The sequence below is a fragment of the Ammospiza nelsoni genome, chromosome 1, assembly GCF_027579445.1.
Source record: "Ammospiza nelsoni isolate bAmmNel1 chromosome 1, bAmmNel1.pri, whole genome shotgun sequence".
Taxonomy (NCBI): domain Eukaryota; kingdom Metazoa; phylum Chordata; class Aves; order Passeriformes; family Passerellidae; genus Ammospiza; species Ammospiza nelsoni.
The window spans coordinates 50778597-50805320 of NC_080633.1; the positions used below are offsets into that span (position 1 = coordinate 50778597).

Genomic DNA, 26724 nt, shown 5'->3' on the forward strand with positions numbered 1-26724 from the left:
AAGAAGTATGTTCAATGAATGGACTTACCTGACAGCAATACCTGTTAAATTGTTGAGCTAAAGCTCTTTAACACCGTATTTAATGGATATCCCCATTCTCAGCCTACCTGGTGTATTCAGCAGCCGGGACATTCTGCAAGAATAGGAGATAAACTGCTCACAGTATTCAGCACTACTGGTAATGGCAGAAATCTGGTCCATTGATGCACTGTAGTTCAGCTGCAGCACAGATAGCTTCTCCGGGCTGCTGCCTCCCACAGAAGTCTGCATTTGCAGATCATGGTACACAGTTGTCCACACTTTATCCTCTGAAAGAGAGGGCAAGAAAGACAAGACAAGAACTGGTAAGGGTCAGACAGAGGAACTGAGTTCAAATAAATTTAGGCCTTTGTCAAAAGATAAAACTGTTCTACAAGATATTTGTTGATATTCGGTAGTGGGGAAGGAGGGCACTGCCCATAAATGTTCATCATGTGACAGCATAGTTCCAGCTATGAACTGATGAAGGGAAGAAACTCATCATCTTTATGAAAAGATACCAAAGATACCATGTGAGAAGTCTTCCTTAAACAACCGATGCTTATAGTTACATATGGAACTAATAAGGATTAACTTTGGTTAGAAAGGCAGAAGGCTGATGCCCTAAAGATTCAAAGCCTTTATGTGAAGAACATTCACTGCACATGGTAAATTTAATGTGGGCTGGAGTGAAACACTGCTTTAGTAAAGTAGTAGTAAAGTAACAATGAGGATGCACTGAATTCTAATGTCGTTACACATTTAGCAATAAAGACCAAAAATTTTTCCACATTTTTCACCCAGGATGTGTTCTAGGGTAAAACAAAATTACTGCTTATTGAGACAAATATTTTAAAACAGCAGCACCATATAACTTTACTGATTATGGTTATGGTGCAGATAGCACCACAGGAACTAATCAAAGTAGAATGGAAATACAAAATCTATTTAGTTGTGAAAAGGCACAAAGAAGGAGGAAAGACAACTTCAAATTTTTTTATTTCTATACAGCAGTATTGGCCAAATCTCAACACCTGCAACAAACTTTTTTTGCAGGGTCATGCAGAAAGTATGTTATATCCAGCCCAGAACAATGTCTGTATGCATTTTATTTCTCTAAATCACTGAACAGCAAGTCACTAGAAATGTTACTGTGAAACATTTGCCAGTAGTTACCAGAGAAGATTTAAGATGAAGTATTATAATAATGAAACAGCACATTCCACACTCCTTTTACAGCAAGATTTGTTGAAGTTGGAAGGGAGTTTAGAAAGGAAACAAAGAAAAGGCACAGAAACTTTGCTGTTATAGACCAACCATTTATTTTTCTTAGAGGGACATTCCACTGAACCAAAATGAAAAAAAAAATTATCTGAGTAATATAGGCCTTCAGAATGAAAACTATGAAGATTTGGTCAATATTATTGATACTGTCTTCCTGTAAGAATGCTATTCTATCACTTAGGTGTGAAGAATTTTTAAAATTTAGGTTGACTAGATACCACTCTAAAAATCCACTATCTCAGCTGAAATGTACTACTCATATTGAGCATCTCACACAGACGAGGGCTGAAATAGGTCAATTATCCTCTGTAAACAAACCACAGAAAATTCTCTTTTCTCTAGACATTAACCTGAAACACATCACCACAAAACTTCCTAGAAGTGAATCAGATTTTGTCAGTAATATTTGTCATGTAAGGTTTTTTCACATTTTAAGTTGTTTTTCAGTTTTTCTTTTAATTGTTCTGCCTTATATATTTCTACCCCTGAGGGCAAAGTCAAAGAAATCTGTCTTGGAATAAAAAGTAAACCTTAAAAACATCACTAAGAATCTATTCTGGTGCCTTAAACTGGCTTGTAGGAAAGCCCAGATTCCCAAATGAGTCAGGCCTTTGCCCCAGCTGTTCTGTCAAGCAACACCATTGACCACAGTTGTCCTTCAGAGATACAAAAATAAAACACATCCACACTGCTAATTTTGCTGTATTTATCACAAAAACAGACTCTCCAGGGAGATCACCTGGCATTTTCTAAGTATACTTATTCACCTGACAGATGCGCCGTACAGCGATAAAACCCATAAAATGTAGTGCATTGCAGTATGTTTTCAATTCTCCTATGTAAATCTCTTGCCTGTTAATGCAAATCTCAGTCATTCTAAAACTTGTGGCCTGCACTTTGATATTTTAACAACATGGTAACACTTTGCCAAACTGACACACACTCAAAAGTGCTTCAGTAATTCTTCACCAAGTTCACAGGAATGTGCTCACATCCACTGATGAGTTTTGGTGTGACCCAGGGTAAAGACAACTCTCCACACTATGATTATCCTTATCGCCAGGATTCTGTGCTCTGCCTTATTTTCCAGTCTTAATTTTTACTGCATAGTGTCAGGCTATTTTGGATTATATTGGAATCATGTGGACCCATGTGTTTGCAACTGATATGCTGTTAAGTCTTTCTAATCAAATGTCCAGAGATAAGGTAAGCAAAGCAGACAAATCCTCCACAGGTTGTACACATGACTAGCCAAATGAGATGAAATTCAGCATGTGAAGCAAGATGGTTATTATTTTAGTATTCATATCCTTAGTCCAAAACTCCTTGTAAAACACAGCAATATTCTTGCATTGAGAAAAAGAAAGTAAAAAACCAGGAGAAAGGAATCCTGCTCCCAAGTACCAATAAAAAATTTTTAATTGCTACCTGTCAAATTATATAAAGAATATAATCCAGTTTTGTTAAGAGCCTCATATGGAAGTTTCCTGCAGATTCATTTTCAAGAAAGGATTGAGATAGTTTATACATTCACTGACAAAAACCTCTCATTTGTGGCAGAAAACACTATACATGTAAGAACACAAAAGTGTCAGTAAGGAATGTGTTAGGACAGTTAGAGCCTCATATTGAATTTTTGATCCAGCCAAGACTCCTTGTCTAGCCACTAAGAAGGTACAGAATGTGACTAGCAGCAGGAATTGTGTTAGGCACTGTGTTTGAGGAGGAATTTTCCTATGGATAGCAGATTTTAGCCAATATACAGTCACCTCCCCTCCAAGTTAGGAAGTTTAATCTTTACTGTGGCACGCTGTACTAAAGATGATATAAACACACCCTAGTCAGTCAAATGCATCCTCTGAACAACTTCAGAACCCTTCTGTCAAAATATAAGTACTACTAATGGTTAAGTGCTTGTTGCACCTTGTAATTGATCTTTTTATCAATAAACATATATACGTGCATAAAGTCAATAATCTTTTACAGAAGAGCAACTTAATATCTTTCTGCTGTCTAAAAGATGATGGGAGATGGATTAGCATACATCTGGTCAGATACTGAAAATAAACCTAGGTCTTATTTCACTTGCAACTAATTTTCTGATAGTCTGGCTCAAATGACCCATGAACACATTCAGCAAGCTGTCTTGTCCAAACTCTGGAAGCTGAAGCATCTGTGCCTGCAGGTCAGGCACAGAGAGAGGGTGAGGCAGAAGTTGCAGCTGGTGTATAGGAAGGAAGCTTCTTCCCTGGGTATTCATGCTCTTCACATATTTTCCTGATTTAAGTGTAATGCACTGCCATGACACAAGGACCAAAACTTGTACAGGATGGTATGGCCTTTCCTGGGCTGGGAAAGCACATTAACAGACAAAAATCTATCTCCCCTCAACATCAAATGCAGATTCGTGAACACATGTAGTTATACATCTGTGGGGCTGGCTTCAAGGTGTCTGAAAAGACTCAAAGGAGATAGATGCTAGGCAGAAATCTCAACCTTATCTACTGAGTGTTGATTATAAACTGCTTTTTGCCTTTTAGTCTTAAAAATTTGTTAAGTGTGTTTATACTTTCCATGGAAATCAGCTAGGCATTTGTAACTTGAAGATGAGGCCAGTATCTTCACTCATGTTTTCAGTTTCTTGGAAACTCCTCATTTCTTGAGACCATTCTTGAGAGAGATGGAATCAGTACCCTGCTTCCAGTCACCTTCCATTACAGAAAAGTTAATGCAGATAGTTCACACTATCTCAAATATCTGTATCTTCACCATTTATGGCATTGCCCCTGTGTAGCTGAGAACAGGATATGGTATTCATAGCTAATATATCATTATTTTCTGTCAGTAGTACACAGAAGTTCCATTTAAGGTATGCAGAAGTGAAAAATCTGTCCTAGTTAACAGTAATTAGATACATATTCCTGGAAATTCCTGTCACCACAACACTGGAATGAGTATTCCCCTAATACACAAGCAGTTATTTGAAGAACACCTGGCATATGGCTATTGCTAAGCACAAGTGCTTAGAGACAATTTGTCAGCCACAGCTGTGTGTATGACTTAGGCACCACCGAAAGACATTTCCCCTACACATGGAAGTATATGAGGTCCTAACTGGATTTACTAGGCTGATTCTAGTTTTCCCACTGGAGGACAGAGTACCAGCACCAGCTAATTGCTAACACTTCAGGAAAATAAGTGCCTCCAAGATGACCACTTCATTCAAATGCATATCTTAGAGGTTTTTTTAATGGTGCATAGCATGTTGCAGTTGCACAGGAAAACAAAATAATGGCAGAACCCTTTTTTTTTTTTTTAGCAGTGAAGATGAAGTATAATTTTATTTGAATAGAATGCCAAAAGCCAGTATCCATAGATTCTTAATAGAATTCATAATGGTTTTCACTAAGAACAATCTAATTAGATCCAAACTGCTGATACATTTGATGCAATTATAGAGAAAATAGGTTCCCTCTAATTTAGTCTGTACATTACTCTTTACTGAAATTGTTCTTCTCCAACAGATATGTATATTATAGTAAGATTAAGTTTCTTAATTTAAGAATAATTTTTCTAAGAAGGAAATGACCACTGTCATTTATGTCCTTAAAATGACAATAAAGTGACATAATTTACTTTGCTGAAATTACTTTTCAGTTGCAATGACTGATCTACAGTTCTACCCACTCACTACTCCTTTTTCCAATAAAAAGTAAAGTAGGTGGCTAATAAAATAATCAATAGGTATTAGTAATGGTTCACTAATAAAAAGAAAAATGAAATAAAAAGAAATCCTTGTTCACCAGCTATTCAAGTGATGAAATAAAATATTAACATAAGTGATTTTTCCCACTTAATATTCAGTGTATTTCATGATATTATGATATTTATCATTATGCTATTGAGTATTTTGCAGATAGTCAGTTTTTGCTATCACTGAACTTTACTCATTTGCTTGGTGATCAGTTAAGCAAGAAGAACTTGCTTCTCACAAACAAATTAAGTCATCTTTTATAATGATAATTACTGATAATAAGTTTGAAAAAAGATATTCAGAAAACTTAATTCTTCAATTTCACAGCTATGGATACATTTTTCCACTTTTATTTTAATCTACAGCTATATGTATTGCTACTAGAGTTTTTTTTTTTAACTAATGGACTTATATGTTGAAGATACTATTTTATTAGGTATGTTCTGGAAATCAGAAAACAGCTTGATTTCTCAGGAAAGATCATCTGCTCTCTTTATTTCCCTCAATATATCTGTGGTGGGTGTTTTGATGGATGCAGTTTCCTGACCTAAAAATTGGCTGATGTATGAGAGCACCTTGGTTCCTGGTTCAAACCTTGGAGAAGACGATTTTGAGAATTCCTGAGCATATAAAAGCCTGGAGGTGGTTCCTTACTAGGCATCCTGATTTTGCCATCATCAGTCCTTTTGTCACTTCAAATTAGATTACTGCAGTATGTTCTACAATATGCTACACTAGAAATCACTGAAGAAACTAGACAGGATAACCCATTTAAAAGTGGACTGCTTTCCAGGGAGGACAAAAATTAGAATTGTAATCATCTCATATTCTAAGGTCTGCAATTTTATTTTCTGATAAGAGCCTTCTTGGTATTGTTAAATTGTGTGGGATGGTAACACAACAGTCATTGCTTAGTTTATTCACATTGCTACTTTTTTTGCAACAGTTTTGTAGACACAAGACCTGATGTACTCAACTGATGTGGAAAAAACTACAGCAGACCATATCCTCTTCTCCATACTTTTATGTTTCTCTTGGTGTGTGTTTATATATAAAAGCTCAAACCTATATATAGCAATTTAAAATGAATTCTGCTGTGGACTTCAAAGGAGCTACAGTTGAGTTTATAAAAATGAAAAATATACATTCGTTTGAAGTTAATGAGTGCTTTGACAATCTTGTCTGAGATTTGGAAATGTCAATTTTGCAGTACAGTTACTCTGGTGATACGAACTGCTATCATCTTACTAATGTAGAAAATGGGGTTTAGACAGAGAAATCCAATATTATGAAAAAAAAATAGTAATTGAAGAGTGTTTTTATTAACTGAATTCTATAGAAAGCAAAGCCAGTCAGTTTCTTAATCTATTTAGGTGGGGAACAGAAGCAATCTGAAAACGTAATTGAGCCATACCTGTGCTCATTTTCTATGTCTGCTCCTTTCATTCATTCCTTCCATTGCTTCTTGATCAAGATAATAATGAATCTTCAAAGTTAACTGTGACTCTTAAGTTCGTTTTTACTGTCAACAGTGTCCGGTGAAGCAATACACTTCCCTTGTATTTACATAGTCTCTTTCATAACAGTTGAGGAATAAAAAAATTTTATTTATTTTGTGAACTTAAAGTGATATTGAGGGATATAATTTTCTACCAATTTATATACAACATATAACTTCATAGACTTTACAAAATAGAGTGGAAGGAAGTGACCAAAATACAGTTTTGTGAGAACCAAAAGTTTCCAGAGAAGTGATAATGAAATGGCTGTTCCAATTAAACTTGTTAGAAATCTCAAGGGACACTAGCACTAGCAAAGTAGTAAGTAGAGGATGAGTTCTCTGGATTACCAGAGATGATTTTGGACTATTCAACACAGTTGTATGTGAAAAGCTAATGACAAGACTACCTGAGAAACAGAATAGAGATCACTCGTGCCTTCAAAGAAAAAAGACTGCAACAATAGATATTGTTATGCTGAAAAACAGTGCCTGAGGAAAATAGCTTAAATCTGATCCGTGCCCTAATGTCAAAAATTACCTCCTATGGGTGTTATTAGAGGCATGAGTTTAAAAAAATCCTCTGTTGAAAGGAACAATAAATAATGAGATACAGTGTAGCCATATGAAGGAGGACTCGGATCATTTAAGTGCCTGGTCTAACAGATGGCAATTGCAGTTCAGTTTAGATTAAGGAACATTAAAGTCAAGAACAAAGGACATAAAAGAATTAACAGTGTGGTTGTTTTCAGCACAGTGAGCAGAATATGGGCAAAGGCTGAAAACTTTTTTTAACAGTTCAATAACTGAAGAATCAAGAACTGATTCTACTTTCTGAGGAGCAGCCTCACATATAAACAAGTACTACACAAACAGAAAGATCGAATATGTCTCCTTTAAAGCATCTTTCAGTTCATTCTAGCATATCAAGGAGCATATGCACATAAAAAAATGAACTACTGCATGATGTTTTCTTTTATAGAGCAACATAGCACAATCCTTTAGCTATGATCCCAAACAAGCCTTCCTAGAATCACTGAAAAAAAGTAACACAGTTTTAAAAAACATATTTGAAAGGATTTCAAGGATATCCTGAAGAAAAGGGTTTGTCCAAGCTTTCACTATGTTAGCTAGGACCATAAGAAAACCTTTCTTGAGCTGTTCTGACTGACTTTATTTTCTTGGAGAGACAGAAAGACACTAATGCAGGTCTCAAGTGCTACCACTAAAAACTCCCATTACCTTTCATTCCACCATCAGCTAAGTGCTTGGATCCTCACCATATTCTACACTGATGCAACTTAGTTCTCTCAAGAAGAACATACTCCACTCTCCTCTCTACATCCTCCTAACCCCACTCTGTAGACAGGAAAAGGAATATAGTGTGCTGAAGTACCCTTTCTAATTATTCCATCAATAAACTGAATGTTAGGCAACCTCCTGAAAAAACTTTTTATTTTTCTTTCAAAAGGCGCCTCCAGACTGGAGAACTTACACTTCTAAGTTTTAGTGCATGTACTTGGTAGTTTGCAATTATTTCATCATTATTCTGAATCATATTGGCCACATTTAAATTTAGGAATCCCATTTTAATTACTGCATAAATCTAAGCATTGCCTAACTAAATAACAAATACTACTATTATACAGATTTTAGTGCAAAATCACGTTTCCTGTATTTTTTGACAATTGTGCTAAAATTTCTTTAGATAATTCAAAAAGCATAGATATTGGATGGACAAGCTAGACAGCAGAATGAAGTTTAGTTATGTTGGGACTGACAGAAGAATTTTGATGTCTTCAATGCCTTTATTTGTAATCTCTCAAACAAAGCATGACTTGAATTCTATACTAAATTACCATGCCATGCATTATTTTAAGACATTTTTTGAAAATTTTTAGCACACCTGTGGTTTTCTATGTGGCACAGAGTGACATTAGGGGAGAAGAAAAAGTCAATCAGACTTCGTAGTAAAGTCAGCAAATTTAATAAAGTATGCTTAAAAGATTTTCCTAATCTGAATGTTGTCTTATTCTAAATTTGACAGTAGAAGAGAAAAACCCACAAATTTCTATGCTAGTTTACAGTAAAAGACACAGCTTAGTCCTGAGAAAAGACAAATATCCCATTTCCACGTATGAGTAGTAAAGTTCGCAATTATAATTCTTCTAATGGACAAATTAAAAGTACTATTGGAATGAGAAATAAAAATCATGCTAGATCAATAAGAAACTTTTAACTTCTGGAAATTCTGTTAAGTTTTTCATTTCTTTGTAGACAAAGGATGCCTTCTCTTTCCCTCTCGTCTCAGGACTACCATTAAAACACCATAATCTATTGCAGGGGACATTTGCACCTGAAGGAACAGAGTGCTTTTATACAAATGTATTTTTAAAGAAAATAAAAATTAGCATTTTCAGAAACTCCAACTATCCTTGCAGTATCCTACCCCAAGAATCCTCTATGCATCTGTAAAAGTTTTACCCTAAGTGTCATATAGATCAAAGACAGAGCTGTGCAAAAAACAACTCTCTGAGAAAGCCCAATGCTGCAGCACTGCCTTGCTGGCTTCCTGCTAGCAGATATCCAACAGATTCTTTCTTTCAGAAAGTTCTGACAGGAAAAGAAATGAAGGGATATGTCTATTTCCATAAACCTAGTGTTACTGAATAGTCTTGTCATGCCTCAATATAGAAATCACAGCATACAGGAAACACTGTAGAATTTGGAGAAGAGGGTGGCGTATATGAAAATGAAGCTGCTTTTTTACTAGATCTAATATTACCTTCTTTGTCATCAAAGCATTGCGTATACTATCCCATATACTCCAAATCCACTGAGAAATATAACACCATCTATGAATAAATTTAACACATCTCATTATGCAGAAATTATATATTTTGAATTCATAATTCTGAGATGCTGAAAAATTCACGACTGTGCATAATTGAACTTTGTAGGTCAGGTTCAACAGAACTGAATAGCTGAGTGTTTTTGTTGTATCGTTATCTGGAAAAAGAGGTATTAAACTCTCTATTCCTGCTGAGGTACCAAATATATATGGAAACCAACCATTACAACAGCAAAATATTTTCTAGAGCAATGCGAAATTTGCAAGGAAACATCTCTTCACATTCATCAGCCTGACATTTAGAGGTTATGAAGAATACTACACTGCACCAGACAAATTCCACATATGGTTAAGCTGATTCCTGCAAAAGTTGACTGCAGCTTATCCATGTACTCCAGCTTGCTTGGCCTGGACCTACCTTTTGGCCACAGTCAATTACTCTTCTTTACATATATATAATCTTTTTTTTGGTAAGTACACATGCACTTCATGCTACTTTCCTGGCAACTAAGCTGCTTGACTACACTTTATTTAGAATTTTAAATTATTTCTCCCTCATAGTATAAAAAAATGATGTCTGGAATAAAATAAGTACTTCTGAAGTGAAATTTTCAACAATGATGGAAAACATTTAGCAATCAACTACTTAGGGGTCTTCAAGCACCTTCTCTAATTATTAACCACTTTGCTATTTATTTCATTCAGTTTCCCCACATCCAACAAATAGGAAGTTTATTTTCTTGAAGAAGACAAACAAATTATACCCCCTTGAATATTAAGGCAGCCCACTGAATTCCATAGGGTTCTCCAAGAACAATTAAACTATCCATAGATGAAATTAAAATAGTGAAATTCAAAAAGTCTGTGAAGTTCCCCTTGCCCATCAGAGAAAAATATGTACATATGTATAATAAGTATACACTATGGCAGATAATGCTCATTGCTTAACTTCCAAATATTGCCCACTACAGAAGACTAAATACTTGAACAAAATTCTGAGATTATATGAAGGCTATTGACTTTGTTACACTCCGAGAAGCTGCAGAAATCAAATCTCCTTGGCTAATGCAGGTCTAAAACTTGCATAACTGACTAGGCATATTTCTTCCTTCCATATTATTAAAAAAATTCAAAATGCACATACACACAAAATTTTGATACATAAGGAAACAAAAATAGACACAAAATTTCCCCAATGAATTCATTAGGTCAAAGGTTTCATTCTGCTTCTCTAAAAGAAACTTCTACACTGATTGAGAGGGGAAACAGTAAGAAAGAGGAGGAAAATACCCTAGCCCCTCAAATTCCAGCTTCATGGTCTCCTGGGTGAAGAACTGGCCAAAGGTGAGGCTCAAAGGGTTGTGGTCAATGGGGCTAGATCTGGCTGGTGACCAGTGATGTTCCTTGGGGCGCAATTCTAGAGCCAGTTCTGTTCAGTGTTTGCATCAGTGATCTGGATGCATTAGTTGAATGCATGGTGAGCAAGTCTGTGGAGGATTCCAAACTGGGGGGTGTTGTTGACTCTTTCAGGAGGAGGGAAAAGAGGCCTTGTACAGGGATCTGGGTAAGTTGGAATACTGTGAAATCACCCATGGCATGCCATTAGACAAGAGCAAATATTGGGTTCTCCACCTGGGATGCAGCAAGAGCAGATGCAAGTCTGGGCTGGGAGAGGAGTGGCAGCAGAGAAGGGTCTGGAAGTGCTGGTTGGCAGAAGGCTCAAAAGGAGCCAGCAATGTGTGCTCTGGCAGCCAGGAGGGCAAACCCAATCCATCCTGGAGTGCATCAAACAGCACCACCAGCCAGTCAAAACAAGTGATTACCCTGCTGTATTTAGCACCATTGTGGTCTCTCCCTAAGTACTGTGTGAGGTTATGGGCCCGATAATTTAAAAAGAGAATTACGATACTGGAATGTTTTCACAGGAAGACACCCAAGCTAGGGAAGGGGCTGGCAGGAATGTTCTCTGAGGAGCGACTGAGGACACTGGGCTCGTCTAGTTGGGAGAGGAGGAGGCTGAGGGGGGCCCTCACTGCTCCCTACAGCTTCCTGAGGAGGGACAGTGGTCTGCAAAGTGGGCAGCCACCAGTGTCTAAAGGAGAGCACATGGGCAGTGCAAGTCTTTCTGCCCAGGGACCTGTCCATCCCTTGCTGGCCTTCACATAGCTGCTGGGTGTCCTTTTAAAGGAACCTGGGCGTTCAGACACTGAGTCTGGGGATTTGTACATGTACATTGCTTTGGGTGCAGGGATGCCAGAGGTGAAAGCCAGGCTTTTGGTTTCCCCTGCATGAACTGTGCACAGGGGAGAGCATGCAGGTTTCAGACACTGCTCCTTACCCAGCACTAATACATTTGCTTACAGTGGGGTCTCCTAATTTGTAGTACCCAGAAAACTGTTTCAAAGCAGCTGATGAAACTCAATTTCAGTAGAGCTGAAATTTCACTATAATGTAATCTACTGAGTATCCACTTAGTGAGTAAAACTTTGTTGAATATGCAGACTGGATAGCTCAGGAAACTTATCACAATGTAAAAGGCTTCCATCATTAATTCAAGAACCAAAACTAATATCAGTTTTTAGATATAAAACCAGCTTTCATTTGTAGCATTTTTTTAGCCCATGAAAAAAGATTGTATCCCAAAAGCAAAGATATGAAAGATATGCCATCTATGAAAATATCTGGCATTAAAATGTCAATGCTGAAATTCAGTCAACACTAAATTCAACAAAAGCAAAAGATCAAAATAAAGCTTTTAAGAATCTTTGCACTATATAGAAAAGGGGTGAACAGTCCTGTTTTCTTCAAAATCTATTTTATTGCAGTTACTTGGCAGATACTCTGGCATAAGAATATGTTGCAAATAAATGAAATATAAAAATCCTTCTATTACCTTTTAAAAAAATTATCAAGAAACAAAAACCCTCAAGCATAAAAACATACCTACCAAAAAGAAATAAGCATACCTAAAAGAAATAAAACATTAAATAAACCCTGGATTTTTTTACAGAGACAAAAAACCAGACAATTTGATGGAACTGACTACCCCAAGACATCCACAGGTCTGGGCCAGGATTTAGGTTTACCTTTATTATTTGCTCAAAAGCACACAGATAATACTGACGATTGCTCCACATGCAGTGTCATTCATGAATCTGAAGTAATAGCTAAGAGACCATATAATGTAAAAAACATTATTGAAAAGGGAATAGGGAGAGAAACAATATTGATGTTGGTATTAAAATATTAGTTTAAAATACATTTCAACCAAATGTTAGCAACTGAGTTAATAGAAGACATCTCCCAGACCTGGAAACAAAAGGATGGGGAGGAACATAAGTAATTTCAAGAGAAATTATCTTTGTTCCAGTTACACTTTCAAAAAACATTATGTGATTTGGAAATATTAAAATTTAATCTTGATGAATTGTCTAGGTTTGGCACTTCACTTAATACTGAAACCCATAAGATTGATTAGTGACTTCTACCTAGAAAGAGGACTGAAACAGCAGCTCTTCTAATTTCATTGTTCTGTCTCTGATGCAACGAAAAATGTGATTTGCTGGTCTCTGCCATCTGCAGTGCTTCTTTTCCACTGCAGATGCCACAAAGCCCTGCAAAGCATTTGGAATTATAGGTTTGCAATACAGCAGGGTGTTAAGTAACACGGTTTTTACATTAATCTGACAGTTGTAGCAAAAATCTGCAACAGTGTCGGGCATAAATGAAGCAACCACTCAGCACTCCAGGACACAGTGGTAAAGGCTGCAGAAATGTCAGATAGCCCCTCTGAATATTAACATTAATTGAGTTAGTGCCTTTTTTTTTTGTAGTTTTCATTTCCTATATATCTTTAATTTCTAAGTAATCTGGTTTATGCAGTGAGACAGACAAGCCATGAATATTCATGCCAGTGCACAAAGCAAGATCATAAGTAAGTCCTTTTGCTAATGACCCTTGACCAGAAATACTTATGAGTCTGCCCCAGTTGTTTCTACTCTGCCTAGCAGAGATGTCAGTCACCTGAACAGCCTCAGTACACTTTTTGGTGAGCATCCAATTTGCACAGCTGCTTGTTCATCAGATGCTCACCATACAACACGAGTAAGATTGACCATTTCAGCTTAGTTCTATGGTAGTTACCTGAACAAAATTAGCAATAATATATCTTCAAGCAGAAAAATGCTTCTGACAGAAACATACTTATGATCTACACCCTGAAATAATACACACTCAGGCTTTGGAGAGCTAAGTCAGCTTCTATAGGATATCCATGTCTCTGTGAGACACCAATTCCTGTCCACCAAGCTATTGCTAAGAAAAAGGGAATCCAATCGACTAGTGATGGTCCTAGGTATCCAATACAATTATTTACAACATTGTCATTTCAAATGATTTTGTGACAGTATTTTTTCCTACTCCTACTGGCATGATATTAAACATACTTAATTTTTTTATCATTACTGACAAGCTTAATTCCACTGTAGTCAGCAAATGCTGTTCAGAAAGAAAATCTACTGTGATTTCCATTTGTGATGCACAAGTGGATCCCAAGATAAAGATGAAAAGCTATTTTCTATGGAGAACTATCATCTCAAGGCTTAGGGTGCTGCTTTGGCAAAACCCACAAAAATAATATTAGGAAGATAATAATTTCTTCTCATCAGTTTTCTTAACTTGCTTACTATTGAGTGTTTCAGTGTGTGCAGTTAGTCTAATAAATCTCATCTAGGATAATTGAAGATTATTATCTCAATAGCTCTCACTCAGGGAAGCATATCCTGAGTCATACTAGATAAAACCAATATTTCCAGGCCTCCTGAAGAAAAGCAAACTTGGTCTTAGCAAATGGAAAAAAACTCTAAAGCAGGAAGCATAAAAAACATGTTAATTCTCTTAATAATGTGAACACTGAACATAATAAAAATGTACCCAGACCCTTAACATTGAAACACTTGGTTTCCAGTACACAAGTGGAAGGAGATCCTTACACCTATCAGTTAAGACTTTCTGAACAAGAGACCTGGTTTGCAACTGCATCTTTCCATTCCAAATCTAAAAATTTTCTCTGCAAGTTCTCCGGCTGTAGACATTCCCTACTCAGCGTACAAAGTTTCAGAGCTCATCTTATGGTTGTGTTGGTTGGACTCTTCTCACTAAACCATATGGAATTCTAGCATCAGTTCTTGAGTTGTATCCTGTTTATTTCAACCATTCTTCACTTTCTGATGCTGTGGAGCAAGGGATAATCTCAGTAGGTTGCAAACAAGTCTGGCTCTTCCAGGAAAATTCCTCATTTGTTTTAATGGATCTAAGTGGTCTCTTCATAACATTTTCTGATTGACTACCATATTTTCAGAGGAAGTGCTACTTTCTGTGACCTTGAAGATAAAAAAATAAAAGAAAAAGGCCTGTTCCAGATGATATCAGATTTAAGTAATTTTTGCCCTCATTGCTATTCCCTTTCAGTCATTTTCCCACCACATGGAAGTGGTGGAGGTGAGTTTACAGCATAGGTGGTGCCCTAAAAAATGTACTGAGTGCCCATATTCGAAATTGATAAAAAATGTTGTCTCTAGGTTCACATTATAGTCACTGTGCATTTGTTCACTTCTGTAGAAAAGCAGTAAGACTAATTCTAAGTGATAAAATGCAAACATGAGAATAATCTTGGGTTCTTCTTGCAGCATTCAAAGACAGCCTTCATACAAAAACTTCATAACACTGTACACTCACATTCTTACATATCTATGTTAATTCACTTATTAATAAGTCCTGGGAGGGAGACATGGGAGAATCATTCTGTAGTCTCCTGCTTGCCTGGGGAAAACGCATCAGCAGTACATTCCCTAGATGTGTAAGTACAGATCAAAATGGATATCTTCTGCAGCTTATTCATTGCCCAAGTAATTTCTTTTTATAACTTGTTTTTCAGAGCATAAAAGAAAGCCTGAGAATTTTTAGCAACAATGATGACAAGACAGTTTACCTGCCCTTTTAGGCAAATTTATTCAGAAAATTACATATCAGGGTGGCAGCACTGCACCCTGAATGCTGGTTGGAAATTCTAGAGTAGAATGAATCTCTTTCCACTCCTAGAAATTGCCTGTAATTTTTTCATCACTTGCCTATCTGTTTCAGAAATAAGTGAACTTAATATATCATTTGTAGTCTGAATGGGACTTTAGATATTTCCTTTTAACTAATCTGCTCTTTGAACATTTAGCTACGTTTTTCCAGTTTCAGAGAAATTATCAATAGGAACAACATTCTGAACAGATAAAATTGTGTTCTTCCTAGTCCCACAGTCAGCTAGACAAGACAGTAGTAGTGATACCCTGTGAAGGCTGACCTAGAACACAGGCTAGAGGGAGTTAAAAATAAAGTAGATATTTATTAAAAGATCTCAATGGATACACCTTGGGCACCACAAGAGCCCAGCCGGGGCTACACCCAAGATGAACCCAACATGGTCACAAAAACGGATGGCCAGTCATGGGGTCTCTCACTTTTATAAGTTTCGGTCCATTAGCATATTGGAGTTAATTGTCCAATTATAGCTTTAACTTATGAATTCCCATCCTTCTTGTTTTTCTCTCTTCAGTCCACTGTTGTTTATGCTCTCAGGTCTGAGATTAGGATCATTTGTCCTTGGTCCTCAGCTAGAGAAGGAATGGTTTTGTTTACCTACTCTGTGAAGAGAGCTTCCTCTCCCCTTATATGAAGCTCAGAACTACACACTAAAGCAGTAGAGAATCCAAAAAATATAAAAGCTAAAACCTGAGGCATCAGTAGCAGTCAATAAAAAGCAGCCCTGGATAGGATTTGATGAGATGATGTTCTTTGCACTGTTGATCAAGGACAAGGAAGCAGTAAGGGAGAAGTGCATATGGGAAAGCATTTCTGTATACCACAAGTCCCACAAGAACTTGGTGACTCACACCTTCCAGGCTTTGAGGCAGTACAGCTAAAAGCCCATAGAAGCACAGAGCAGTTTTCCCAGAAATACAAGGAGTACGTAAAAAACACACACCTCACATCACCTGTATCCCTCCCTCAAAACAACAGAAAAACTCTGAGAAATTTTTATCATCAAAGTTTGCAAAACACCACCGCAAACTCCCACTATTTCAGGGGTAATTTAACTGTCTAGCCTTAACTTGACCTTAATTTTCTGACCAAAAGCAATAATAAAAGTTCTACAGAAAACACAAGTTTTGTTTGGTCTTTCAATAATATTCTCTACAGGAGCAATTTTCTAGGGATAACTGAAGCATATCACTGGCCTGAAGCAGCTTGTTCCAAGTTTCTTACATCCCCAGTAGGGAACAAGTGTGTGGGAGTGAATCCAGAGCTAAATATTTGCTTGTAACATTCACAGTAACAGTTTGAGGTAGATGGTACTGCTCGTCATTTTATTTCCAGCCATCCCTTTTTTCTGCACCCCAGTTATGGATGTAATTCTTGAAATACAGGCTTGTGGGGTCCTGAAATGCACAGAACTCTAAAAAAAGATTGTTGTATTCTAATTTCTGAGAGCTTGGTTTCCAACAAATGAGGAATATTTTCTGATTGCAGGTGATAGGATGATATTTTGCTTTTCCTAGACCAAATAATTCAGCAAAACAAAGACTCTGCTTTATTTTCATCTAAGTCTTTTTTGTCACTCTCAAAAGCCAATTTGTGCTCATGCTTTGAGGTAATTACAGATTTAGTCATCTTATGCCTGATAAATGAATGTTTGCTCCAACTATGAACATCTGAAATGCATTAAGATGATGACATGACATACATTTATTAATGTATATTCTTATATGATGCCTCAGAGTTTGAAGTGGGGCAGGAAAAAACGAGGAAGAATTACAGGAATGTAGTCAGACAGCCAGAAATGTTTCTATCACTTGGTGACTTAAGAAGCCACCTGGAGTGTCAATGATAAAGTTTGTTCTCTTCTGAAACAGAGCAAATCAAGAACTTTGTCCTGAAGATAGACTTCTCATGACATTTTTTTGCTATATGGTTTAGATATTTTCTCTGCAGTTGCAAACTGGGGCAGCTTTTCACTTTCTACACATGCAAGGGTGACTGCAGAAAATATCTAGAGATATTCCAACATTATTTAGGGTCATGTGAATTTAACATGCTTTACTCAAGCCCTAAAGTCATGACATCCCATTTTTGTTATTAGCCATTTTTGCTTAATGAAGTCACCAGGTATTGATTCACAACCTTTCCTCCCCCCTACTAAATTTTATGATTTTATATTATGAAGATCCCTGAAATTATTAGAACCTTCAGGTCTGTGTGGAGGCTGTTTCTATGGCAGTGTATGTTTAAGATGTGAATGTTATAAAAGTAAAAACAGCCCTCACAATCCCTTGGCCCTTAATGCCAGGCTGCAGTCCTTTACTCTTCCATCCTTAAAAGCCTGACCATATGACAAACTTGACATGCTGTCACAGAACACAGCAACAGACTGCTCTCACTCATTCCTTGACATCTAGATAGTGGCTTTAACCAGTCAGACTCAAATAACTGCCCGGCACAAGGGTGCCCAACAAAATCACTTTTTAGTGATAACCTGAGGCAGGCCCAACAAACCAAACAGAAAAACATCCTGATTTATTTCACAAGGACCCCAGACAGCAAGCTGCATCTGATCAAGATGAGTCCAGGTAAAGCTAATAATTACAGTCTGTCAGCTGATTGAGGCTGGGTGAAAAAGTTGTGTCCAGATGGAAAAACAATCATGGTCACTTTTGTAGCAAGTCAGTACTGTGTTCCACAGCAAGGGGGAAAAATACACTAGCCAAATTTGTTGAGATACATTAAAGTACTACAACGAGCAAGAAAGCCAAACTTGACATAAATTAAAAATAACAACAACAAGAAAAGCTGATTAAAAATGAAAATATGTACCCATGAAACCTAGAATAAAAAGGACATGCCTTGTAAATAAGAGCAGATGAAAAATACAATCAATGAACTAAAGCTGAGATGCAGGATGCTTCAGCTAACTTGGCAGGCAAAGATGTAAACATGGTCTGCTCTGTTTCCAGGTTTCTCATGGGTCTATTATTTTACTCTGATACTTGGAAGAGGAACTCACCTTAGGACTAAAGTCTGCCATCAGAGTTGCTGCTCTAGACATGATGCCCTGATGCTTCAATGATTATTTTCTTCTTCCTCAGTACTTGTTCTCTTTTCTTTTTTTACAGTCTAGCTTGAAAAGTCAAAACGATGAAAAACAGTGTCCTAAATTCCTAAATGTGTTGATGCTTTTCCCTTTTTTTTTGTTTTTGCTATGTTTGTTTCTGCTCTTGTTTCATCTGCAAGGAAACAAGCTTGGACACTCAGCAACAACAGCCCCAATTCATTTCAAATATTTGTTCCTCTTTTTACCTCTCAAATGTAATTTTAACTTGAAAAATGACTGACAGACTATTAAAAAAGCCTCCCAAAACCCCTCTACAATGCAAAGAAAAGTGTATGAGATGCTGTTAGAAATAAAATATTCATTTCATATGTAAGAATTGAGACAATGAAGATATTTTTCTTCCTCTATTTTAGGCAAGGGACTGAAATATTATTATAGAAAGCTTTCTGCAATGAGATCACACTAGGTAAGGTCTTTATAATCGCCCCTAAACAATTTAGCATTGCCCAATGACAAAATTTTGTTTATTAATTTTAAATATGTATCAATTAATTCTATTCTAGTTAACTACTAAAAATATTAACTTCCTCCCTAAATCTTTACTTTATTGAATTAAATTGCACAAAATTTTGCTATTTATGTATATAGATATACACACACGTGAATAAAATTTCTGGTACCTTGGAAGTTCAGTAATGCAGTTCTCAGGTAAGAATTCTCATATGAGAGAACTGATTATATAGATATGAGCAATAGAATCAAACCTTTACTGCTTCCAGGGCACTTTTTTTTAGGATATAGTGATGGCACATTTATATTCATGCCATATGTTTCTATATATTTCATAGTATAAAACACTCCACTGACCCACTATGCACAGAGAGAAAAGTCACAGGATACAACAGTTGTGGTTGTTTAATGTCTGCTCACAAAGTCATTCTCGTAATTATCACATGTGCCATTTCCGTTAAAAAAAATGAAGAGAAAGGGGAAGGAGGAGAGTGGGTAGTAGAGAGTCACCTCATACATTTGACCTTAATGAGGCAGGCTATGAATACTCATAATGATTTCTCAAACTATTTGAAGATGAGCAGCTTGAGGCAAATGAATTGTACTCGAAAGGAGATAGGCTAAGTACCACTCAAATGGAGCCATTATGCTTGCAGCTATTTGGATCCTGAAATGAGATAAAAGCTGCACCATGGAGGCATAAAGACTTCAGGACCAATAGAAAGAATTAACTGACATATCTTCTGGTAAAATACATTATGAAACCTTTCTGTTCTACTTTGCATCAGTAGTCTAAGTGATGAACCAGTAGAAACAGCAGGCTATGATTTTCCTCTCCTCAGCTTAAAGCCTCAAGCAACTACAGGAGTGCTGATCCCCCTCTCTTGCTGACATCCCTTACAGCCATTAGGATAAATAACTCTGGCCTTATGGTCCCTCTGCATTGTTCCTCTACTTATTCCTCACTCTAAAAATTCTTGCAGGACAAATACACAGAGTAAGGTCTTAATAATCTTACTCAACTGACACTTTTTCCCCATCCTGCTCATAACAAACAGATAAAAAGAGAAACATGAAAAATGGGAAGTAACCAATTTCTTTCTTGTGTCTTTTTCAATGGGACTAAAACTAAGCTGTCAGAGGAAAAAGAGACAGGCCTAGAGATTCAGCAATATTATACAGAGCATGGAATGAAGCTGCAATATACTCAAACTTTGCACAAAAATAATTAGGATATTAAAATATTCTAACAAACATCTTAAAAGAGCAATTCTTTCCACTACAGCTGCTGCTCTAATAACAGCCAACGAGAAAACAGAAAAGGTCAAACTGGATACTGAGAGAGCAACCCTCCAGTTTTGGAAAAACCCAGTTTGAATGCAGCGTCTAACTTTGCCTTGTGGACCTGCCTCTACAAGAGGGTAAGATGACAGTTTTCAAAGAGTTCCCTGTTGACCTTAGCCACAAAAGAGGCTAAACTGAAAAGCAGCCTAATGGTTAAGCATTGCGCCACAACACAGCATCAAGGAATACTTTTTCCATAAGTGACTTAATTTGAACAATTCCAACTTTCTACCTCTAAACGCTTCCAACACTGTTTTTCAAAAAAAAAAAAAAAAAAAAAAGAAATGACAAGGAAAAAAGCTTCCTAAGTTACTACAGACAACTATTTGGAAAACTGCATAACATGAACAGCAATGCCCTAGATTTTGAAAAGCTGTTTTATTACATCAGAAATAGTTGGAATGTAATATCTCAGACATCTTCATTCCACTATGAGGACATAAATATAAGTGCTTGGTTCCTCTTCACTATCAGAACACAGCTCTGAGTACAACTTTTGTTTGGAGAAGACAAGGACAAGAGACTTGGAAGGAGAAGCTTGGGGATTTCTTTGAAAATAGAGTTATTTACAGAGACCATGAACTGCTGTTGGGAGCACATGCAATTACATATTTCTGACTTTGTACTATTGAATCACCAGCACATCTTAGAAACCAGAACAATTTTTAGTTACCACAGCAACGTCTGTGAAGGGGAGGGGGGGGCCTTGTCATGACACTCACCAGTTTACTAAATTAAGATACACTAAATTTGGATATGGACTATGCCCAGAAATATGCCCAGACAGCTGTCTTCTGCACCACAGTTTTCTCTCTCTTTTTTCTTTTTAATATTGTTTGTCACATTTGGGTATGCTACTGCTTTCTGACTATAGACTCTGTAGGTGAAATGCTGATATAATGATGAAATTATGAATTTTGTGGCCCCATATTTGTGATACGGTATATTAAAGGGCTAAAGACATAATTTTGCAACAAAATTTCAGTGGCTTTTGAGGATGTTGTCCTTGCCCTAGAAGGCTTACAGCCAAGTGACAGTGACATTTATTATCCAACATTTTGCTCTAGTAAAACTATACTCCAGAATATAGTATAGAATTATATGAATAGAGTAATTGTGAAAGTAGTGCATAGCTGTTAAACCACCTTGCTTTGCAAAGATTGATATTCACTTTGCCAACTTTGTGGACTTGCTTTGTCAAGGAATGGAACAAGAAAGCTGCTCTTCACATTTTTAGTCATTAAGATGTTCTGTACTTTCTAGTTTCATCTGAATCAAAGAAGGCAGATTTAAAACGTGCATTAGTATCTTGTGTAGTAAGTTAATATAGAGATGTTTATTTTACATAGTGGAAGAATAGGAACATTTAGATTTGACTCTGAGACTAGAGAGGAAAATATAGTTAAGAATCTCCATCACAATAAAATATTACCTTGCCATATTATTTTATTCATTTAGTATACTCCACATACCAATCAGTTTAGCTAAATTTGTAGGTTACTTAGCTTTATGTTCACAAAAAAAAATTTAATTGTTATTCAGCTAATTTAATTTTTTTCAAATATAGCTATAGTAATACCATAGACCTGCACAAGCTGGATACTAAAATTTTTTGAGAGTTCTGCTGATTGTTGCATGCTTTAGTGCTTTCTGTTATATGACAAGGTATGTATCATTGCTACAGAGTTCTACAGAACTGCGTTACTGATGAAGCAAAGTACTCAATCTCCTTCCCTACACTGAGTGTGTGTGCTGCTGATAATAACCTATATAGATTCAGAAAAAGATTTAGGGTGTTGCGCTGAAATTGTAGCTCTTGGCTCTCCAGCATCAGTGCCTCAGATGACCACTAATCAAAAGAAAACTAAAACTGTGGCACCTGCAACATATAGGCACTACACAGTATGTACAGAGGTGATGAGCTTTACTCTGCTGGCAACAACTGCCAGTTTTAGAAGCACAGATTAAAATTACTTCCCATCAACTTTCACATATCTCTTGCAGTCATTTGCATTGTAATGAAGAAATGGTTGGTTTAGGGTTTTTTTTTTCAAAACTGCAATGTTTATATGGATATTAGTGCAAATTGCCTTTTTCTTGTAGCTAAGAGCTGCTGATGAGAGCGATCCAGTTAAACAGAAAACTGCATTTTTCCACAGCATTCTTCAGAGCCAAGTGAATTAAACCATGTATCCTAATGTTCATGATCTCTTTGCACCGGTTAGGAAAAGGTCACATTTATATACTCTGAAATTGTTTTGTAGATGAGAAATGTTCATAAAATGAAATTATTAATTTTACTCCTCCTGTTTTTTTCCCTCCAGTGTTGAAGAAGCTATTAGGACCTTTCGTTCTATTTTTATATTTAACATGACTGAGCAATGCTGCAGTACTGGATGAGTGCACTTTTCTGTGCCTAACCCCACTAGGGCAGTATATTTTTAATTTACAAATTTACCCTTGAAGAGTAACCAAAAGCTATAGCTAACACTCTGAACACAGCAGTTCTGAATAGCAGAAATCACTTAAATGAGAGCATTCTTGGCCTTGTTTCCTGCAGTGCCCTGCCTGATTAGTTACTAACGCTGTTCAAGGTGCTTATGATTTAAAAAGCTCTACATGGCTGAGGATCTGAAGGAGTGCCTTTACACCTGTGTCTCAGGACAGATGGGTTGGCCTGTCTCTCCAGTCCAAATGGGATTGACAGCACTTCCAGATCTTAGATCAGGCTCCTTTCTAGGCATGTATTTATTATACAAAAGCAGACGTTAATAGCAAAGTGGAACAGTGGTTTCTGTTCTCCAACAGGTTGTCTACCCATAATTTGGAGTTTGCTGCCTGTGCCACGCATCCCTCCCCATCTCTCCCATTCCAGTTGGAGACACCCCATCCCACAGCCCCAGATATTTCCAGGTTTCTGCCTCCAGAAGAGCTGTGGGAGCTTTAGCACCTGTGATCTCTAAAAAGTCATAGAGACAGTGTTTCAATCTATGACAGTGCCTTGACCTTCATGTTGCTGATGATGGAGTCTGAGGACTCAGGCATACACCAGATTTCCAATGCAAACATAACTTTTAAGGTAGACATTTGGGGAATGTCAGACCACATGTTTGCTTTATCAGCCATCCAATATTTCATATCAGAAAAAGTCCTGAGACAACTGCTATGCATTAACAGAACAAAGAAATAATATATTCTCAGTGCAAAAAATTGTCCTGTTGTTCATGATCATATTTTCCTGCCTCATCATGGCAACACAGATGACTAAGATGAGATACTTTGGGTGAGAATTCAAAACTAGTCTTAAAAGCATAAGACAATACACACAACAAAATCAAAATAAATTAATGCAGTTATATAAATATTATCTTCAGAGTTTAACTGGCATTAGAAAAACAGTTTAAAAGTCAAAACAGAAAATTAAGAAAACTTAAACATTTTGCTTCTTCAGTAATTAATTTGTATTCCCTGCCTGTGGTGGTAAGCTGCCTTCTGCAACATCCCATGAACAACAGATAAAACTGAACTCCACTAGGCTGATATACAACAGGTTTGGTAAGTGGCCATATCTATCAATTTTTTCTGTATATATCTTAATTTTTTTTAATGATGCAACACTGAGGATACAAAGACCTATTAAGACTAATAGGTGCAATTCAAAAACCTTAATAAATGGAGTAACTACTGCCTTGCTCAGTCTATCCTGACTAGTGACAGCAGATTTGATGATCCCTGATGAAAAGCTCTTATTATTTTTCTTTAAACAAGAAATATGAAATATGAACAGCCTCTTTCTGCTAACTACATTTAAAAAGACCCAAAAAACCAAATCCCCCCTTCAACCAGCTTAATTAGTAAATACAATTCAGTTACCTGTCATGTTGCAGTAAACTTTCAAAGGTCCCAGTGCCCCACTGCCATCTGGATCTATCCAGTAGTAATTTGAAGTTTTGCCCAAGTGTTTGTATGCTTCACAAGAGAGTTCATAAATAGCTGAAAAGAAAGAAAACAGAGCAATAGGAATAGTTTTAACTTAGGCGAAAAAAAAAATCTTAGGACAATTAATGGATCCTGTTTATATACAAAGAATTGTACCTCTGACATTAAAGCACTATCATTGAGGTTCACAGAAAACAAAGCATCGTTCCAAAATTATAGAAGTGATTAAAAGCTTGCAGGACATAATTTCTGCTTTTGTAATGTGAAGAAAAGTAAGAATAGGAAGACAAATCTAACAACTTGGAGAGAGAGAGAGGAAAAATAATACTTGTTCAAGAGAATATTTAAACCATTTTAAACAATATAGTTAATAACTTTGTTTATATTCTTATTTAATATTCTATTACTTCTATTGATAGAACATACTTTTACCCTTAAGTTTTTTTTCCAAGAGATACTTGGAAGAAGTATCTTATGAGATATGAGATATGAGTTTATGAGCTTATGAGTTTTCTCATAAGAGCTTATGAGTTTATGAGCTTATGAGTTTTCTCCTTGCAAATTTTTTAATTGCTCATGTTTCATTACAACTCAGAATAACACTGAGTTTCAAAATCGTGAAATTTCTCCCTACCTGCAATATCTGTCTCTACACAGCTCTGCAGTTACTCTATTACATACATACAGAACTAATTCTCTGGCCCAGCAAGGTCTGAAATGTCACAGTATTTGCTGGAATAAGTTGAATTGATATAGCAGATAGGTTTGGTTCAGTTTTTCCTTGAATACTGCTTTCTATTTCAAGTAATAAAATGTTTGTCAAAATGTATGATGAATAGCTCAGACATAATAAAAAGCATTGTAGATAGAACTTCTTTCTAGCAATTCCCGTATTTTCCTACAAATGTATAGTTTTTACAAAGTTATGTGCATTAAATATGAAGAAATACTATTATGCAAAGTTAAAAAAACCTGATAATTTATAGAAATTGTTGTGTGTGTGTATATATGCATAAAAAGTTGAATTACATCAATATTTTCCTATACAATTCTTCAAAAATGAATGCGTAATGCTGCTTTGTTTTTCAGGACCAGATGGCACAGCTTTTTTGTTTGGAATCAATCAATCAGCTGCTAAAAGAAATGAAATGTTTGTTTAACTAGACTTCATATCCACTCTAAAAATTCATCTAATTTGTTGGCAATTCTTGCAAGCAATCTCTTTGCTAGGACTGGCTTTATTTCAAATGTCCATAAGGACGAGCTGTTTTGCTGGGCTCTGATGATGATGAGTGACTGATCACACATGCACATCTAAATGCCTCTAACCAAATATCAAGATATGGGAAGGAAAGTGGAGTTAAAAAAAAAAATCAAATGTTGATGTGGCACGAACACAAGGCTAAAGGCTGTTATCTATCTACAATTTCCTTGTGATGCTACAAAAGAAGGACTTATCTGGAAAGTTTTATGTGCTCATTAGAGGACAAAGTAAATTTTATACAAGTAGATGACACTTTTATTAAATTGTAAGACATTACAAGCCATTTCCCCTTTCTCCACAAACAAAGGTCAACATATTCTTCCATTATCTAGGAGACTCTGTGTCTGTTTTCAGGCACTTCATGCAGAATTCATAACCTATTTTGTTCAGAAGTGTTTCCCTCACTTTCTACACACTATCTAAAAAAATGTCATAAAATACTAACTCCATCAATGTATAATTGTTGTGATATCAACAGGCAAAGTTTAATGGATGCACTCCACGTCAAGCCAAGAAGATAAAAAATATTGTTTGTGATCTTAATGAAGTTTGTGTTTTCATTTTCTAAACTCTTTCTGAAAATCAGGGAAGCTTTGTCTCTGTAGTAACCAGACCTTTATGTAAGGCCATATGACATTTTTATCCATGTTTGCTGCCTTTGAGAACACAGGCCAATTTTTTTAAAGAGATACTGCTACAACTCAGAAAACAACATTAGAGGGTTCTTTAGAAGTCAAATGTTTTTTATAGAAAATCAGGGGTTTAGCCACAACACCCTTCTTTCTATTCTTTAGAACAGGAGAAACAGAAAGTGGTATGTAGGTATGAGTTTTATAGCACAGAAAAGGATGCTTTTTAGTAAGTCAGCTTTGTTAAACTTCAACATTATGTTGAACACTAACCAATAAAAATTAAGATTGTTCTTCAAATGAAGGTAAAAGAATGGGACATTTTTAACAAATTCAACTTGTGAAAAGTGTTATGAGTGTGGGATAGTCTTCTGGGAGGTATTATGCATGTGTATAGAACCTAAAATTAAGGTTGGAAAAGCCCTTTAAGATCATCATGCCCAACCATCAACCTATCACCATCACCATGTTCACTA

At 36.3% G+C, this 26724-nt stretch overlaps 1 protein-coding gene across 1 annotated transcript in view; it reads right to left on the reverse strand.

Moving 5' to 3' along the window:
- The window catches only part of CNTNAP2 (contactin associated protein 2), a 1021743-nt gene that overhangs the window by 308818 nt on the left and 686201 nt on the right, over positions 1-26724 (reverse strand). Inside the window, exons 12-13 of the mRNA XM_059493942.1 lie at positions 24290-24409; positions 108-308 (exon numbers count right to left, since the gene is read on the reverse strand). Of these exons, the coding sequence (XP_059349925.1) occupies positions 108-308; positions 24290-24409 (321 nt within the window). The remainder of the gene's footprint in view (positions 1-107; positions 309-24289; positions 24410-26724) is intronic.